Source organism: Elephantulus edwardii, unplaced genomic scaffold (genome assembly GCF_000299155.1).
Source record: "Elephantulus edwardii isolate Elephantulus edwardi_28Jun2011 unplaced genomic scaffold, EleEdw1.0 scaffold00015, whole genome shotgun sequence".
Lineage (NCBI taxonomy): Eukaryota > Metazoa > Chordata > Mammalia > Macroscelidea > Macroscelididae > Elephantulus > Elephantulus edwardii.
Genome location: NW_006399765.1, coordinates 22,509,256 through 22,527,213, shown reverse-complemented (window position 1 = coordinate 22,527,213; position 17,958 = coordinate 22,509,256). Strand labels below are relative to the sequence as shown.

The following is a 17,958-nucleotide window of genomic DNA, read 5'->3' as shown; positions in this document are numbered from 1 at the left end:
GCAGGCCCGGCCCGACCCTCAGGCGGCTGCCCGGCTGCAGCATGAACGTCCGCCGGGGGTTGCGGCTGCCGCGCCGCTCGCTGCTGGCCGCGCTCTTCTTCTTCTCGCTCTCCTCTTCGCTGCTCTACTTCGTCTATGTGGCGCCCGGCTTAGGTAGGAAGCGGATCCGGGGCGCAGCCCCCGCCCAGCCGCGAGGGGACGCCACACACCTCGCCGAGCGCGCGACCTCCGCCCCGCGCCCCCGGCGCCTCGCGGGCCCCAGGCGCCTCCTGTCGGACCGGGGGGCCTGCCTTTCCCGCCGCTGCCTCCGTGCACGCCCGGCTTCCCGCCCCCGGGGTCCCTTGCAGCCCCTGCTCCCGGCATTCCCCGCACCCCGAGTCCCCACGGCCCCTCGCGCTGCTGCCGGGTCCCGGGGCGTCCCCACCGCCCCACCATCCATCCTTCCATCATTCCACCGCCGCTCGCTGGGCCGCCTGCCCTCCCTGCTCTCGCTCCACCTCCCCGTTCCATCCTCCGTCTGGTCCTTCCCGCGACACACGCTCCCACCGTGTCCCTTCCCACGAGCCTCCGTGCAGTCTCCCGCACGTCCTGAGGGTCCCTCGCTCCCTCCCCATCTCTCTCCTTGCGCCTCGCCCACCCCCAAGGACACACCCATGTCCCCTCCGCCTCTGCCCCAGCCTCCCCAGCCCTCTCCCAGTTTCCTCTTGATTCCAAGTCCTGGGGAAGAGATGCTGCGTGGCCCCTTTCCTGACTTCCCTTTTTGTGACTTCTGCTCTCTCAGCCCTGAGGATACAATGTATCCAGTGGTGTCTGCTCTGGAGATCGAGAAGTTTAAAGTGTCCCTGGAGTAGGGGATATGACAAGGGAAATGGGGCCAGGTAGGAAGGGAGGGCATGGAGAAAGGATGGGCAGGGGCACTCATTCCGAAGGCATAGCCTTGAAAGGAAGGAGCCACCGGGGAAACGGAACCGCCCCTACAGAGACACTTTTATGGCTTGGAGCAGTTGGTGGGAAATGAACACGTGAAGGTGAAGGTTAAAGGCAGAGGACGTTGAGGTCAGACTTGCATGCAACTCTGCTGTGTGTGATCTTGGGCAAGTTCCTAAGCCTCAACTTTTCTATCTGTAAAACGGGAATACTAATAGCAGTCTTAAGGTTTTGGGTTGGGTTGTTTTGGTTTTTTTTTTAAGGATGGAAATAGATTTCCTTTTTAAAGAGCTTGTCACTCCCTGTGCTCTCAAAAAAGATGGCAGCTGTTGTTACGTGTAACTTTGTAGAAAGAAAGAAGTAGGTGGAAGGTTTCAGGAATGTGTTTGCATGACTCTGCATCGCCATGGGGGTGCCAGGGAAAACCTCACTTTAAGGTGAAAAATGATCAGACATTGCTGTTGGCCTGGGACAGGTGTGTGTGTGTGTGTGATATTCTTGGCTATTTGAATGTTAGGAAAAAGTCCACGATTTAGCTCTAGGAGAATACCAAGAAATATCCTTTATGATTGTAGTAAAGAATGCTGTTCTCTGTTGAACTGTCAGTGCTGAACTAGCTAGAGAGAGAACTTTCCAGATCCAGTAGGAGTTTCTCTGCTGATTTTGGGTTTTAAAATGTATTTCACTCAGTGACCCAATATTGATGTTTTGTGTTCTAAACCAGATCAAGGAAGACAAGAAGAAGCAACTTTAGCCTCCTCTTACAGCTTATAAAATGGACTTAGGAACTCTGGGGGGTTTGATGACTAGATTGGAAAGAAAAAGGATAGGAAGTTTCCCAGAAGAATGGGTGAACAGTTGGTGGACTTGGTTGAGAAAACAGTTCATTAGGATGTTGGGTGTTAAAACCCACCGCCTTGAAGTTGATTCCAACTCCAAATGGTCCTTTAGGGAGGATAGTGAAACTGCCCTGTGTGATTATTTTCAAAAGTGAATCTTTATCTCACTGGACCATGCGTCTTTCTCAGAACAGGCAGTGGAGAACTGCTGACCCTCTATAGTTAGTAGCCATGTGCTTTAACGTTTGCTGCACAACCAAGGCTCCGCTGGTGGATATTAGAGTCCAGGACAAATGAGACGGAAATGAGGGCTTTGGACCTATAGGTAGTCATGGAATTATGTCTTCTTTCCCTCCCTCTCCTTTTGTGAAAAATACAGGTATTTCATGTGTGGATGCTTAATCAGCAATCTGTAAATGGAAAAAAATATATCCTGCTGGGGTAGTAATCACCTCTTTGTTTAGAAAAGATAGAAGCCAGATTCTCCAAATAGATAGAGTATTGTCAGTTAAAATTCTCCACTGTGTGTTTTTAGGCCAGTGGACTTGTGTGAAGTGATGGGCTATTCCTGGATCCACATTCCTATACTACTAGTAACTGAGAAAGATGCAAAAAACTTGATTGAAGAGAAGAAAATTCTTTAAAATCTTTTAAAGGGACTATGGGAACTCTGGTGGTTTAGTGGTAAGAAACTGTGCTGCAATCCCAAGAGCATGTGGTTCGAATCTACCAGCTGCTCATGGAAGGATGGACAGTCTCTGAATTTAATATCTCTGAAAACCTGCTAGGAGGTCAGCTGTGGGTTGATTCCTACTTGATGGTACACAACAACAACAAAGGGACTATAGGTTTAGGATTTAAATTCCGCCAGTGACTCGACGGCATTAAACAACAACAAACAAGTGTAAAAAGGGAACAGTAAAAAAAGTCTGCATTGGGTTTAGGGTTTAGGCAAACGTAGCTTCAGTCAGAAATTTGGCAGTTTCCTCTCCTGCCAACTTAAGTTTTCCAGGGTCCATCTTTGGACAGTGGGATGGCCAATCTTTTGACAATATTAATGAGGTCATCTAAGGGACTAGAATGGAGGGCTGGTAGCACAGGTGGTTATGTGCTCAGCTGATAGGGAAAGATACGCGGTTTGAAGCCACCAGCTCTGCTCCACAGGACCCTTGAGAATCAATTGATTTAGCAAAAGGTTTGAGTTTTCTTCTTTCTTTTTAGAGAAAGAAAATATTTTATATCATTATAAAAACAAACGTTAAATGTATTAGGTGGATACCTCACTGCCATCAAGTTAATTCCAACTTTTTTATTATTAGTATGTGTGTGTGTGTGTGTACTGTCAAATCAGATCTGACCGGTTCAGGGGGAGATTGTCTCCCCTTCAACAGAGCATCATCTGGTGGATTCGAACCTGGCATATCTGGGACTGCAGTGCAGCTTCTTGCCACTAGGTCACCAGAGCTCGCCTGATTCTAGCTTATTAGGCTGAATCGTGAAATTTTTTTGCAGGTCAGAATAGTTATATGTAAATAATTTTGTACCGTTTACTTACATCTATTTCCAAATAATGACACTTGTGTTTTCAGACTTAATGGTCAGACTTGCATTTCCTTCCAGGTTGATTTTTTTTCAAATGTTGGCTTTGGTTTGGTTTATGTTGCGGCCACTTTGGGCTCACAGGCTAAAGAGAAGTCATGACTCCAAAACTATGTTGTAACTATTTTCAGAAATAGGTAGAGTTCAAAATAAGAGAAAAATCATGTTAAAGTGTGTTAAATTGTTTGTGTACGGTATAACCAGTTAAAATTTCAGCCCAGCTATTAATTTAGTATTCTCTGAGATCTAATATATGTAACCCATAATCAAAGAGCATACGGAAACTTTAGACTTGACAGTCACGTGAAAGAGCAGTGTTGGTACCCCTGACTTGGAATATAAGGAAACCTACTAAGTAAGATTGTAGTTTATTTGTAATAAATACAAAGTATTCTTGTTAGCTAGTTTATGTTCCTCTTCCCAACCTAGTTATTTTTTTTTTCTGTTTTCTTCAGACATTAGGATATTTTGTTACTAGTTCAAAAGCAATGTGTACCCATGACTCATGGTTAAAATTTGGGAGTAAGCAAAGATCTAGAGCTACAGGGTGGGACAAAAGTTATCCTGTGGTTGTTTATTATTTTTATATTAGTAATTGTGAAATAGAATCTAGAATGATGAGGCAGTAGGTGGGAGCAGGTGGTGTGTATAAGAAAGGAAATGGAAGGTGCTTGGGCACATTAACATGCATTCATGCCTCCTCGCCAATCCCAGCCCACCATGGTGTTTATTTCATCACTCCTTTCATCTGCAGCATTGACATCCCCCCTGCTCCTTTAAGATTCTGAAGAAAACTTTGAACTCACTTAGGATCCTTTAATTCTTAACAGCAACAACAAACCAAATAATCTGAGTAAGTCTTTTAAAGGATAACAGAATAAACTATTTATAGATTACATATGAAGTGCTGATTCTAAAACATCTTAATACGTTTATGGTGCTGTCATGTGTTAAGGTTGTACAGAGGTGGTTTTGTTTTGAAAATAGTTTCAACAATATCCTTTATTAATCAAGAGTTTTACCACTGAGACAAATTTTTCTCTCATGCTTTGATTATTGAAGAAAGGAAGTACTGAATGATTTTTCACTTTCAGGCCTATTTAGATTAGTCTTTTAATTTTAGTTTTTTTCCCCCCAGATTAAAGGTTTTATTTGTTTTATTAATAAGTCAGTTTCTTAATATGAAAGTGTAGAAACAAAGGAAGAACCCAAGTATGTCCCAGTACTTATCCAGATCTTGGTGACATTTTAAAGTTGATATGGGAGAGTGCCTTGAACTTGATGTGGTAGAATCCTAGCAAACCTAGATAAATATGTGCATCTCCTGTGGGACTCCTTCCAGACTGCTAGACTTCTTGGTTTTTCTCAACTGTCTCCTCTTGGATTTTATTACTGATTTTCATTAGAATCTGTTTAAGGTATGGAATGATTGTGCTTTTGTTTCTTGGCAAGAAAGGTGACCTCACTTATTAGGATGGAGGAGAAAGGGTGAGAGCTGGCCTATTCAGTTTTAGAAAACATTTGATTTTTTTATTTGTGGCTGACTTTTTGGAAGGCAGGAACCAGTAAGTCTAATCCTACTTGAATTAACCAGATGACCTTGAACAAATCACTTGATTTTTCTGATCTTAAACTTACCAAGAGAATAAGCAAAGCTGTTTCAGAAACTACAGCTGTACCTGTCTTCATCAGATTTCCAATGAGATGTTTTTATATAGAGAAAGTTAATAATTCATTTACATTTTATACAAAGATGGAAGTTAGGACATTAGATAAAGTATAGCTACAGCTTTCTCTAATGACGACAGGAAATTTCCAAATTCCCTCAGTCAAGTGAAGTGTGAAAATAGGCCTTTTCTGTTGTTGTTGTTCCTTTGAATGCCCCTCAGTACACTTATTTTTTTGGAATGAAACGCATATGGCGAGATTTGTGCTAATTCACTTTGTTGTTGTTGTTGTTATGTGCCACTGAGTCATTTGCAACTCATAGCGACCCTGTGTGCAAGATCCTAAATGCCGTTCTATCCTGTGCCAACCTTGCTGTCTCAAACACACTCATTCTCACCACTCCACTCACAGAATCGATCCATCTCATCGAGGGTGTTCTCTCCTGCGCTCCACTCTCCCAAATATGATGTCCCTCTCCAAGGACCAGTCCCTCCTTGCAACATGCCCAAAGTATGTCAGACGAAGCTTCAGAATCCTTGACTTCAGGGAACATTCTGGCTTCACCCTCTCCAGGACAAACCTGTTTGTTCTCCTAGCAGTCCATGGTATATTCAACACTATTCTCCAGCACCACAACTCAAAGACATCAATTCTCTTTCTATCATCCCTATTCACTGTCCAAAGCTTAAAAAGTCTCATCTGCATCAAGACAACTTTTCTCTTTGCCCTAATACTTAGCTTTGGGAGGAGCTGAAATCTGGAGAGCAGACTCAGGTTATGAAGTGGAACAGCTACTCTTCTGGTCAGAGATTGGTGATGTTTTCTTTCTTGTCTGCACTTTTGGCCATGTTGGAAGCAAGGTTTTGATTTGGAGTTAAAAGCCCTTTAATAGAGAAAATATTCAATCCCTGGCAATCTGTGGAAGCAGCTATTCAAATAGTACCAGTTTATTGTTCCAGGACATTGATACTTCATTCTGCCTTGATTTTGACACTGTGCTTGTCTCTTGAACAGATCAGCATAAGTAGTGGATGTGAAGCTACTCATCACCAAGAAGGAGGATTTGTTTCACAGTATTCTTCCCATGACTCTTGAGAGAGTAGACATTCCAAAGTGGTAAAAGGCAAATTGGTACTGACTGACCTGCTTTCTTAAAGTGTCCAATTTCTTAGATCATGGAAAATGTTTTGGGCACTTATGAAAGAAGCCAGCTGAGACTTGCCAGAGAATTAGAGAAAAGTAGAGGGTAACATTGTTCAAGATAGAAGGTAATCAGGCACAGACAGATTGGGTGTGGGCTTAAAGGCTGTTGATGGCGCTATCTCTCTTGAGGCGGGGAAATGCGCTTGTGCTGTGGGTGAAAGGAAAGTTGCTCTTTAGTTTCTAGTTTTTTAGTTAAACCAGGTTGCTCCTTGGAGGCAAGGATTCTGGGGCTTCGCCTGACATACTTTGGACATGTTGTAAGGAGGGACAGGTCCTTGGAGAGGGACATCATGCTTGGAAGGGTGGAGGGACAGTGCAAGAGGGGAAGACCCTCTATGAGGTGGATTGATTCAGTGACTGGGGTAATTGGGTAAATGGGTGTGTCAGAGGCAGTTGGCACAGGATAGAGCAGGGTTTAGTGCTGTTGTACATAGGGTCGCTATGAGTCGCAAGCGACTTGACGGCACATAACAACAACAATATTAGCTACAGAGGAGTAAGCTTTCTTTTGTACACTCAGTGCATTTTTAAGAAAGTTGTGAGAAAATTAATTAAAGGAATTTGATAGCAATTAGTCAATAATCCAGTATTTGAGTATCTGCCTATCAGGTGATCACTTTGGGAGAAATGTAAATTCTAAACTTTCAATTGTTTCTTTTTTAGATGATTACACAAGCCCATGTTGAGTCATTAATTTACCTAAGGCTGGGTATGATAAGATATGTCTAAGATACACACAGGCTAGTTGAAAAGGCAGTATTAGTTATAGGGAGCAATTAGAGAAAAGTAGAAGACTTTTGTTGTTGTTGTTGATGTTAGATACGACTTCTAGGGACCCTGTGAACAGCCATTCTGAACTCTGCCCAGTCTTGTGCCCTCCTCATCATCTCTGAGATACTAGAGCCCATTGTGGAAATCACTGTGTTAATTCATCTCGTTGGGAATCTTCTCCTTCGCTGACCCTCCATCTTTCTAAGCATGATGTCCCTTTCCAAGGAATAGCCTTGCCTGGGTACAAGGTCAAAATATGAAAGATGAGGCTTGGTCATCCTTGCCTCCAAGGGACACTCTGGCTACACCCTTTCCAGGACATAATGGGTTTTTTTGGCAGTCTGTAGTGTATTCAGTCCCACAATTCAAAAGACATCAATTCTTCTAATGTCATCCTTATTCATTGTCCAACTCTCTGATGCATAACAGGAGATTGAGAAGACCATGACCTGAATCATGTACACCTTAGTCTTTAAACTGATATCATTGCTCTTCAGTCTTTTGGAGAGATCCTTGACTGCAGACTTGCCCAATACATGTCTCCTGATTTCTTGACTGCTGGTACCAAGGGTATTGATTGTTGATGCAAGGAAGATGAAATCATCTATGACTTCAGGCTTTTCTTCATCTTTGTAAGGTCTTTGTCTTCTTGATGTTGAGATATAAACCATGTTGAAGGCTGTAGTCCTTGATTTTCTGCAGCAGGCATTTCATACCCTCCTCACTTTGAGCAAGCAAAGTTGTGCCATAAGCATAACACAGGTTGTTGATGACTCGTCCTCCAATCCTGATGCCACAGTCTTCTTCATAGTGTCCGGCTTCATTATTGCTAAACTGTATGATATTGGCCCTTAATGACTTCAGACGAGGAGGAGAAGAGTTTGTTCAACGAATAGATTTTCTGAGCAACTCCTCTTGTTAGATGCTCTTGAATGTTAGACATGACCAAGGCAGAATATTTTTGTTGTCTTTTATTGTATTTGTTGTACTTTGTAGTTATGGTTCTTTTATTGTAGTAGCGTCTCCCTCTGATGCTTCTTTTCTAATGAGAGAGCCAATCCATATCCAAGATCATTTCAGGAGTGACCAAGGATCTCTTTAGTATTGGATGGTAGAGAAAACCTTGTGATGCTTGCCTGTCACTGCCTCTGAAAACCAGCTGGAGGGTCACCTGATTTACTGCCTTTGAAAACCCTCTAGCGGGTTATCTGTAGGTAGGTTCTGTCTAGTTGGCACACGACAACAACAAGAAAGCACAAATAAAACCCTGAGACAGGGATGAAATGGTGGTTTTCATTCCAGTGAGATGTTGTTGTTGTTATGTGCCATCAAGTGGCTTGCGACTCAGCGACCCTATATACAACAGCCCTAAACTGCTCTATCCTGTGCCAATCGCACTGTCTCTGACACTCCCATCCAGATTACTCCAGTCACTGAATCAATCCACCTCATATAGGGCCTTCCCCTCCTGTGCTGTCCCTCCACCCTCCCAAGCATGATGTCCCTCTCCAAAGACCGGTCTCTCCTTACAACATGTCCAGATTATGTTAGACGGAGCCTCAGAATCCTTGCCTCCAAGGAGCCTCCCAGTTTAACCCTCTCCAGGATGAATCTGTTTGTTTTCTTAGCAGTCCATGGTATTCTCAATACTCTTCTCCAGCAGCACAGCTCAAAGGCATCAATTCTCCTATCCTATCAATATCCCAGGTAATTTCAGGAGTGTTGAGGGTCTCTTTAGGATTAGATAGTCGGGGAGAGCTTTGTGATATTTGACTTGATGGGGAGAGCCTTCTAGCTCTTGTATGTGGAAAGTAGGATTTAGAAGATTGCTAGCACAGGTCAAAGCCCGAGGGAGGAGTGAGCCTTGGTACATGTTGAGAGAGAATAGTAGGTCCTTTAAGAAAAGTAAGGGTCAGATCAAGCAGGACCCTGTAAGGCATGGGAAGAACTGTAGAATAAGAGTGGACATTAGCTTCAAAATCAACCAGACCTAGGTTCAAATCAATCTGTGTGCTGAGCAAATTATAGAAGAAACGGAGCTCTATGAAGAAGAATGTGGCATTAGAATTGGAGGAAGACTTATCAGTAACCTTATGTGGATGACATAACCTTGCTTACTGAAAATAAGGAAGTCAATTTTAAGCACTTGCCGCAGGTTAAACACTGCAGCCTTCAGTATGGACTGCATCTCAGAGAGAAAATAAAAATTCTCACCACTGGTCCAGTAGGCAACCTTGGATTGATGGCTGAGCCTCTGTTGTTCATGTCTACCAGAAGATCCACAGAAGAAAGAGGAACAGTCTCTTATGCAATTTATAGCCTCAGAAACCCAGTAGGTTGCCAGCTATGAGTTGATTCTAATGTGACGTCGGTGAGTCTGAGAGGTTCCCCCCAACAAAACAAACCAACCAACCCAATGAACATGTATGTAAAGGTTTTAGCTGAGAGTTTGACTCAGAGCTCCAAGTTGTTAAATCCTGTGGAGTCAGATCTGGCTCGTAGTATAGTACCTTTGTGTTTAACAGAACAATGCATGCTGGGTCACCTGTCGCCTTCTCAGATGAAGTATGTTTGAGCCCATATTGGAGACACTAGGTCAGTCCTTCTGTTTTTTTCTGACCTTCTCCAGGTCACATGGTTATCTTGGTCTCTACATGACATGTCCAAACTAAGTGAGGCAGAATCTTGCTGTTCTCCCTTCTAAGATACATTCTGGCTGCACTACCGTCAAGACAGTTATTTATTCTGGCAATCAGAATACAGTATTTTTGGCCAACACAGTAATTCAGATGAATCCATGTTCCTTATTCATTACCCAGCTTTTGCATGCATATGAGGTGATTGAAAGTACCATACCTTGGGTCAGGTGTACCATAGTCTTCCAAGTGACAGCTTTGCTTTTTAGCACTTTATCAAGGTCTTCTACAGCAGCTTAGCCCAGTGCAATAGTTTTTTGACTGCTGCTTCCAGGGATGTTAGTTGTAGATCCAAGTAAAATGAAATCTTTGATGATGTCAATATTTTTTTCCATTTATTATGGTTTTGCTTATCCCATATATTTTTTTTCTTCCATATATCTTTTTTTAATAGAGATTTTATTGTAAGTTTATAAAGAACTTGGGTTTCCATTCATTCATTGTTGTACATTTTCCTCCTTGCCACCCCACCTCCCCCAGTTTGCTTTTTTTCTTTGGGAAAAAAGTTCTTTCATTGTTATTACCCCATATATCTTCCCCCTCCCCATACCCCATATATTTTTAATAATTCTTTATAACCATAGGAGATGCCTTCTGGGTCTGATGCTGCTTACTGCACAGAGATTTAGGAAGACTGGGCTCCAGTCTGACTTTACTAGTAACTAGATACGAAATTTTTACTCCAGTTTTTCCATCTATAAGTGGAAGAAATTGGACTATAGTCAGTGACTGGGATAATTGGGATGGGAGTGTCAGAGACAGTGCGATTGGCACAGGACAGAGCAGAGTTTAGGGCTGTTGTACATAGGGTCGCTGAGTCGCAGGTGACTCGACGGCACATAACAACAACAACAACAACAACAACAATAATCTAATTTATAGTATAGGGTCCTTTTCAGATCTAAAGTCAGGTGATCCTAATCATGTGTGATTTGAGCCCATCCCCATGAAGATCTCCTACCCTATTTTTTAAAAAGTCAAGGTTTTGTTCACTTCTTTTCCCACTCAAAGAAGTACTGAGTCACACAGATTCTGAGCTGCTACTAAAATTTTAAAGTGCTTGTGGAAGATTGAAACGTCATAGTTCACTCTCTGTGGTGAGCAAGGTTTTGCACTGTGCTTCCATGACCATGAGGTTGAGATTCACAGTGACCTTGTGGGACTGAGTAAAGCTGCCTTATAGGTTCCCAAGGCTGTGCAGTCTGCATGGAAGCAGATTGATAGATCATCTTCTGTGAAGTGACTGGTGGGTTCAAACTGCTGACCTTTTGGTTTGCAGCACAGTGCTTTAACCATCATGCCATCAGAGTTCTTTCACATTTTCTAATGCTATTGTTTTAGAGGTTTTGCCTGGGAACTTGATTTCGTTTCTACATTGAAGTTTACCTTTGTGTCATTGTGGGGAAAAAAAAAAGAAATTTGTGTTGTCTTGTTTTAATCAAAGGAAGAAAAAAAATGACGAGATTTTTATTGGAAGAGCTTTGAGGTGATGAGAACTGGTTTTTTTTTTTTTTTTTTTTTTTTTTTTTTTTTTTATGAGGGGCCTCTTTTTTCCCTGTGTGTAATCCTTTCACGTTTTAATCTGCTAAATCAGGCCTTTCTCTCTAGCTTCACACTTTTGCTTTTTAAGCATGAACTGGAGCCCTGAAATCATTAGCTCCTGCTCTTTCTTCAATTCTCTAGGTAGTTGGATGTTACAGGAAAAGGGATTTTACATTTTCATTCTGTAATTCTTTTTTATATTGTGCCTTTAAGAGACCAGGAGGGACTGAAGAACATTTTTACCTCCTGCTGATCCCACCAATCCAGTGATTTCCCAGGCATGGGAATCATACTGAATAATTTAGAGGACCATCTCTTCTCAAATTCCCATCTTTTTCTTTTTGTTGGTTTGAGTAAGCAATTCCTAGACGCTGGGTATTGTTCCTCCTCCTTTCCAGGTTACAGAGATACCCAGGTAATTGGGAGCCTGGTCTTTGTTTCTGGGGTGCCTTAGCCACTGTCATCAATTATGAAGAGCAATTCTCTCAGGCGACTAGTGGCCTAATTATGATGGTGAAAAATGTTGTGGAATATCAGGTACAGAGAAATTTAGATTGTAACAAAGTACACTGTATTTTAAAACTTAATCTAGAGTATGCTATTGACCACAATTGTGTGTTTATTTATTTATTTATTTAAGAGCAACAAAATTAGCAAGGGGGGGAGGGGAGAGGAATGGCTTTTGGTTTTGGTGAGTTTTTTTCCACCTCTCCCCCACCCCCGTGGTTTTAACAGTATGATTAACATATACTGGAGCTTTTGATCAATTCTTGTGTTTTAAACAGCTAAACACTCAGAAAGGTGGAAAATGGAATGTATGGTTTCCTTAGAATTGCTAATTGCCATGTTTTGAGAAATTCCACTTTGAGGCATCAAACAAGATTACAGTCATGGTGGTGCTGTGCAGATATGCTTGACTTCCGACAATTTTCTTCTGACCACTCTGCCATTAAGTTGTTTCTGACCTAAATAAGCTCTCTCTCTCTTTAGATTTTATTATTATTGCCTTTAAAAAATCAGCATGTTTATAAATCTGGCAGTGTTTTGAACAGTAAGTCATAAAACTGAACATCTGTGAGTGAACCTCTGAGAGTGGTAAGGAGCAAATTTCATCCTGTAACGCATTACAAACTGTAAACTGTACCAAACAGTGGACAGTCGTGAATGCAGCTTGTTGGAATGCAAGTATATCAGAAGTCTGCGTGTATATCTCAGACTGCGTGTGTGTTTCCTGACTGGTTGGATATTGGTCTGTGAAGGCCAGAAGATAACAGTGTTGCCCTGCGTACTTCCTTGTTATCACGTTTGTGTGTTAAGAAAAGGAGAAACCTCTATTCTAGTTCAGAAAAATGGCAGAATTGCTAACTTAAGGAAATCAAATGAGACAACAAAATCACCATTTAAGGAAGTCACCAGATGTGACAAAGATGATTGCAAACTAGCTTTAGGATTCTTAGTGAGTTTACCCATATATTTTAATCTACATGTAACTATTTCAGAAAAGCTGACACATCTATAGTGTCATACTCTTTAGCATAATGATAGGGAAATTGTCTTGATTGTAATTTTCTTGTGTGCCTGGGATAGTTTCTCACACAATAAGGTAAGTATTTAATGAAATGAATGAGTAAAGTTATTGTTTGAATGAACACGCCTCTTCAAGGTTGGATTGCACTTACTCTGGGGTGAAGTCTGCTTAATTAATCCTGATTTGAAGTGACTTTGAGCTCCTTTTGCCCCAAACGACTTAGTGATTTTTTTTTATATGTTGCTTTGTGAAATATTTTCATTTAACTCTTGCCGCCTCTAGCATGTCCACTCATTATTTTCTCCCCCTGAGCCCACATGGTTAAGTGCTTGGTTGTTAACTGAAAGGTCAGCATTTCTGACTCCTCAGCTGCTCTGTGGCATTCTGTTTCTGTAAAACTTGACAGCCTTTAGAACCTGGGTGGGGGGAATTTTGACTCTCTGTCTTGTAGGATCACTTTAAGTCTGAAATGACACAATAGAAAGGTTTGGTCTTCTGGGAAGGTCTTGATAAGCCTCTGGTAGTGGATTTTACACAGACTTGGATCTGTCTGGCAGCGGGGAAAGCAGGAGTGAAAGTCTCTTAGTTTCTCTTTCTCTAGTTTGTTTGGTAAATTTGATGGTATTTTTCGATTCTGAACTCTTTAACATGATAGTTCTGTTTGCCACACTTGAGAAGCGTTTCAGATTCAGTTAAGAGTTTCAAGTGGTGGAGAGTCCCATGACTTTCCTGATGCAGCAGGAATTAACAATTCCACTTGATGTTCTTTGTCTACAGAGTATTTTGTTCACTACGATGGAAATAAAACTGTTAAAGTTTTAATGTGTTTTGCTTTGATTTGGAGCTTTCTGAAAGTGTCTGTGAGATGGGGCCATATTTGGGGATTCCACATTTGTGCCATTAGGGAGAATGCACTTTATTGGTAAGCATGTAATACAGAAATAAATACTGTCAGTGAGGGAGCTCTCATGGCTTAGTGGTAAGGAGTTACACTGCTAAGCCAGAGGCCCTTGGTTTGAATCCACCAGCTTTTCTGTGGGAGAAAGATGGGCACATTTCCTTCCTTGTGATTTACGAACTCACACTGTCAGCTGTGAGTCAGTCAGTGGTCAAACAATGACAAAGGGGTTAGTGAACATTGTGAATGAGGCACTGGGCTTCCCCCCCCCCCAGTAAAAATAAATGGGCTTAATGATTTTTTCTTGTAAGAAGACCTGAATTTTACTTGACATTTTCAGCTTCAAATCTCCATTAACCAGCACACTTTATATTTTGCTGCTTATTCGTAAGAGGAAGTTGTAATCACGTCAGCCGTGAACAGGCCTTGAGTTTGGTGTTGTGTGGGTTTTTTTTGTCTTCCAGTCTTAGGAGAAGTGGGGGTTCTCTCTGCACCAGAGCATCCCGTTTCATCCCTGCCTCCCCAGTCCATAGCACGGCACAAGCTAGGCAGCTTGTAAGGATGATAAGGCCTGCTGCCAGCATGGTCCCCAGAACACCAGTGGGTGTGATGGTTTGAACACAGGGTTTATTCTCCCTGTTCCTTTTATCAAAAAAGGAAGAGCGTGCTAAAGAATGAGGAACAAGGACACATAAAAACCTGCTGGACTTCTGACATGGTCCAGCTTGACAATTTGTGGTATCAGCTGACCAACAAAAATATTTGTATCAATGTGATGGTGGATAATAAAAGGTGGAGGTGTACTCAGAAGGCAAACTTAAAAATAGTGGCGTCCACTTCCTAAAAAATATGCCTCTGGAAATGCTATGAACTTTGAGAAATGGCAATAGTTATAGAAAGGCGTCAGTTCTTTCGTTCATAGGGTTGTAATGAGTCATGCTTGACTCAATAGCAATCAACAACATTAGGGTTTGGGTGTTTTTTCATTTTCTGTTCTAGGGTGATAAAAAGGTCTTTTTGTATTTTAGGGTGACGGTAAAAGAAAACTATTGCAAACTTTCTATCTGCCTGATTTGCCTGTTTCCTACAGCTAAATGCATTAATTCAATCACTGTGTTAAGGCCCTTTATGTGCAGATGTGGGGACCCAGGAAAGAATAAAACTGATAATACTGCTTATGGTTTTAAACTGTCAGCTAGGAAGCATGGCTTCACTTCAGGACATTTGTGGAGTTTAGAGTTTCAGGATCTTTTGAGTGATGTTATACTACAGGAAAAATGTGTTTAAATGAATGTCAGTTCCACTGACTTTTCATTGGTGTTAACATTCTTTACTTGCCAGGAATAATAGTGAACATTTTTAGTCTTAGAAACTGAAGAAGGCAAAATGAATTTTCAAGAACTTCTTATAAAAACATTTAGTTAGTTTTCACCCCATTGGGCCTGTTGGTTCTGCGTGTTCTGGGTGATGTTCATATGGACGGGAAATACTTCTGCCTTTTGTCTCCTGAACAGAGGCCTGGGGAGGGTGTTGAACAGTGATTGATTTTTCTTACAACACAGGTGCTCCCTGGACCAGTGGGGAGAGAGGTTTACATGGTGAGGCTTCTCTGCTTTCACCCTTAGGGTGTCAGGCTGAGAGAAGGCTCCCTCCTTTCCTTGGGCTCACTCCTGACCTGCCCCTTCTCAGGTCTAGTTCAGTGTGCAGCATGGGATCCCTTGTTCATTGTGGTATCCCTACTGCATAGAATATGGGTTGGCACATGGAAGGCCAAAACCCAGCACAAACCCCCAGCCCATTACCATCGAGGATGTTTTGACTCCCAGTGACTCCGTGGCTGTAAGAGTGAACGCGGTGTGGGGTTTTCTTGGTAATCGTTTTAGCAGCACATCAGCAGGCCTTCTTCCTCAGTTGCTGCTTGCTCGGCTTGAGTTACCAAACTTTATGTCAGCTAGGCGGCTGCTGTCAAGGCAGGTTCTGAGATGTAATCAAGCTTACAGTGCCAGGTCACCTGCTACCACAAAGGTTGTAACAAATACAGTTCAGTTACAAAGGAAAAAAAAAATAAAACACAACAGAAACCCAAGCCTGTTGCCATCCACTGTGTGTTGAGTTTAGCACAAACTGACCCTGTAGGACAAACTGGAACTGGCCAGGGCTCTCATCTCTGTGAAAGCCAACTGCCCGTCCTCCTCCAGTGCTGCGGGGCCTTCAAACTGCCACACGTTTCGGTTAGCACGTGAGCTCTTTAATAGGTGCATTGCTGGGTTCCTTTTTAGGTTAGTAGTTGAGCCCTGGTGGTTTCGTAGTGAGTTATGCTCCCAACTCAAAGGCAGTTGGTTCGAATCCATTAGCCGCTCTACAAGAGAAAAAGGGGCAGTCTCCTCCTGTGTGTTTAACTGCCTCCAAAAACCAACTGGATGGTTAGCTGAGTCAGTTTTGGCTACACATAATTACAACAAAATGGGAGCATGTAGGTTGTTGCCCATTTGTGTCACCCAGGGACTTTATTTGGTAGACAGTAGATGCACAGTGAAGGGAAGTGGAGGTGGACTTTTGATGTCTGGAAAGGTACAACTTGCTAGTTCCCTACTTAATTGTGTATGTTAAAGTCTGCCATCAAACTACAAAGGCTTCAGGGTGAGGAACTAAAAGGATCAAAGTGAAAGAATTATGGATTTGTAACAATGTTATTTTTAATCAAAAGTATGATCCCTTGAGCAGTTTCAGATTAAGCACACACAGTGGATTAGCTGATTGAGGCCCATGTAGGAGGCTAGTTTGTGGGCAGATGACAAATGGGCGATTCAAGATGGATTTTACCCTTTTTAAATCACAATGAAGTACTTCGTGTTGTAACTTACATGTATTTAATAATACTTTGAAGCTAAAGAACATACAGAAATAATGGTAAGAGTTTCTTTAAGCCAAAACTTTGAATCTAGATTAAAAAAACGAACAAGAATAAGAAAATAATTAGCCTTGGTGTTGACTGGGGCAGATGTAGTTCTATTATATTACTAGGACTATTGTCTCTAATTTTTTATTAGAAATATATTTAGGGTAATGGTGTGAATATTATTTACAAGTTATAAAGTTATACCTTTATTTCTTTTTCTTCCCTTCATTAAAACAAAACAAATACTTGTGTATCTTGATTAGGTTCTGTGGTTTTTGCTTTCAGAAGTAGTTTTTGTCCTGGAAATGGGCAATTGTTTGATTTTTTTTTTTTTAATTTATTCCAAATATATAATGAGGAAGTACCTGAAATTGGAAAACCATGGATGTGTGGAAAGTAAGTCCGAGATCCATAACCAAGAAGAGCTCTTGTGTTCTGTTCCTGAATGGAAGATGGAGAGAACCTTGCCTATATTAGTAAAATGGTTTCATTTTTTCAGTGTAAGTCCGACCTAACTAGTACTGCTAGATCCTTTGTCTGGTGGGGCAGCATCTTCATTGCTTACCGAGAGAGTTGTGGGTGTGACTGTAAGACTAGGAGGAAATCCAGTATCTCAGTTTTGGTGTTGGCTTGATTTTCTGTTTCTTTGTTGACTTGGAATGCCTGGCCTTTTCATTTGGTTTCGTTAAGTATTCAGAGTCTTTAAGATTTGTGTGAATTAGAAGATTTGAGTTTCATTTGGCATAAAACCAAAACCAAACCAAACCTGTTGCCCCCAAGTCAATTCTGACTCATATGGACTCTGTATGACCAAGTATAACCGCTTCAAGGTTTCTGAGACTGTAAGTCCTTCTGGAAGCAGATTGCCACGACCTTTTTCCTTGAAGTAGCTGGAGGTTCCAAACCGCCAACCTTCTGGTTAGCAGCAGAGCACTTTAACTATCTCACCATCAGGGTCCCTTTCATCTGGCATTTAGGGAATTAATGCCAGGTAGGAACTCTTTTTTAAAAAAAATTAATTTTAGGGGAGCTCTGGTGGCCTAGTGGCAAGAAACTGCACTGCAATCCCAGAGGAACACGGTTCGAATCCACCAGACGCTCTACTGGAGAAGGAGGCGCAATATCCTCTTGTACCAGTCAGATCTGATTTGACGGTACATGCACACAAAATAATAATAATAAAAAAAAATTTAAAAAAAACAACAAAAAATTAATTTTAGGGGGAGCTCTGGTGGCCTATTGGCAAAAAGCTGCACTGCAATCCCAGAGGTACACAGTTCAAATCCACCAGATGTCCTGCCTGAGAAGGAGGGGCAGTCTCCTCCTGTCCAGTCAGATCTGATTTGATGGTACACACATAGAAAAATAATAAAATTTTAAAAAAAAAT

General features: G+C 41.8%; 1 protein-coding gene across 1 annotated transcript in view; it reads left to right on the top strand.

Annotated features, from left to right (window-relative positions):
- The first annotated feature begins 10 nt into the window (after positions 1-10).
- B4GALT5 (UDP-Gal:betaGlcNAc beta 1,4- galactosyltransferase, polypeptide 5) overlaps positions 11-17,958 on the top strand; it is an 88,841-nt gene continuing 70,893 nt past the window's right edge. The window contains exon 1 of the mRNA XM_006881625.1: positions 11-153. Coding sequence (XP_006881687.1) covers positions 42-153 — 112 coding nt within the window. The 5' untranslated portion in view covers positions 11-41. The remainder of the gene's footprint in view (positions 154-17,958) is intronic.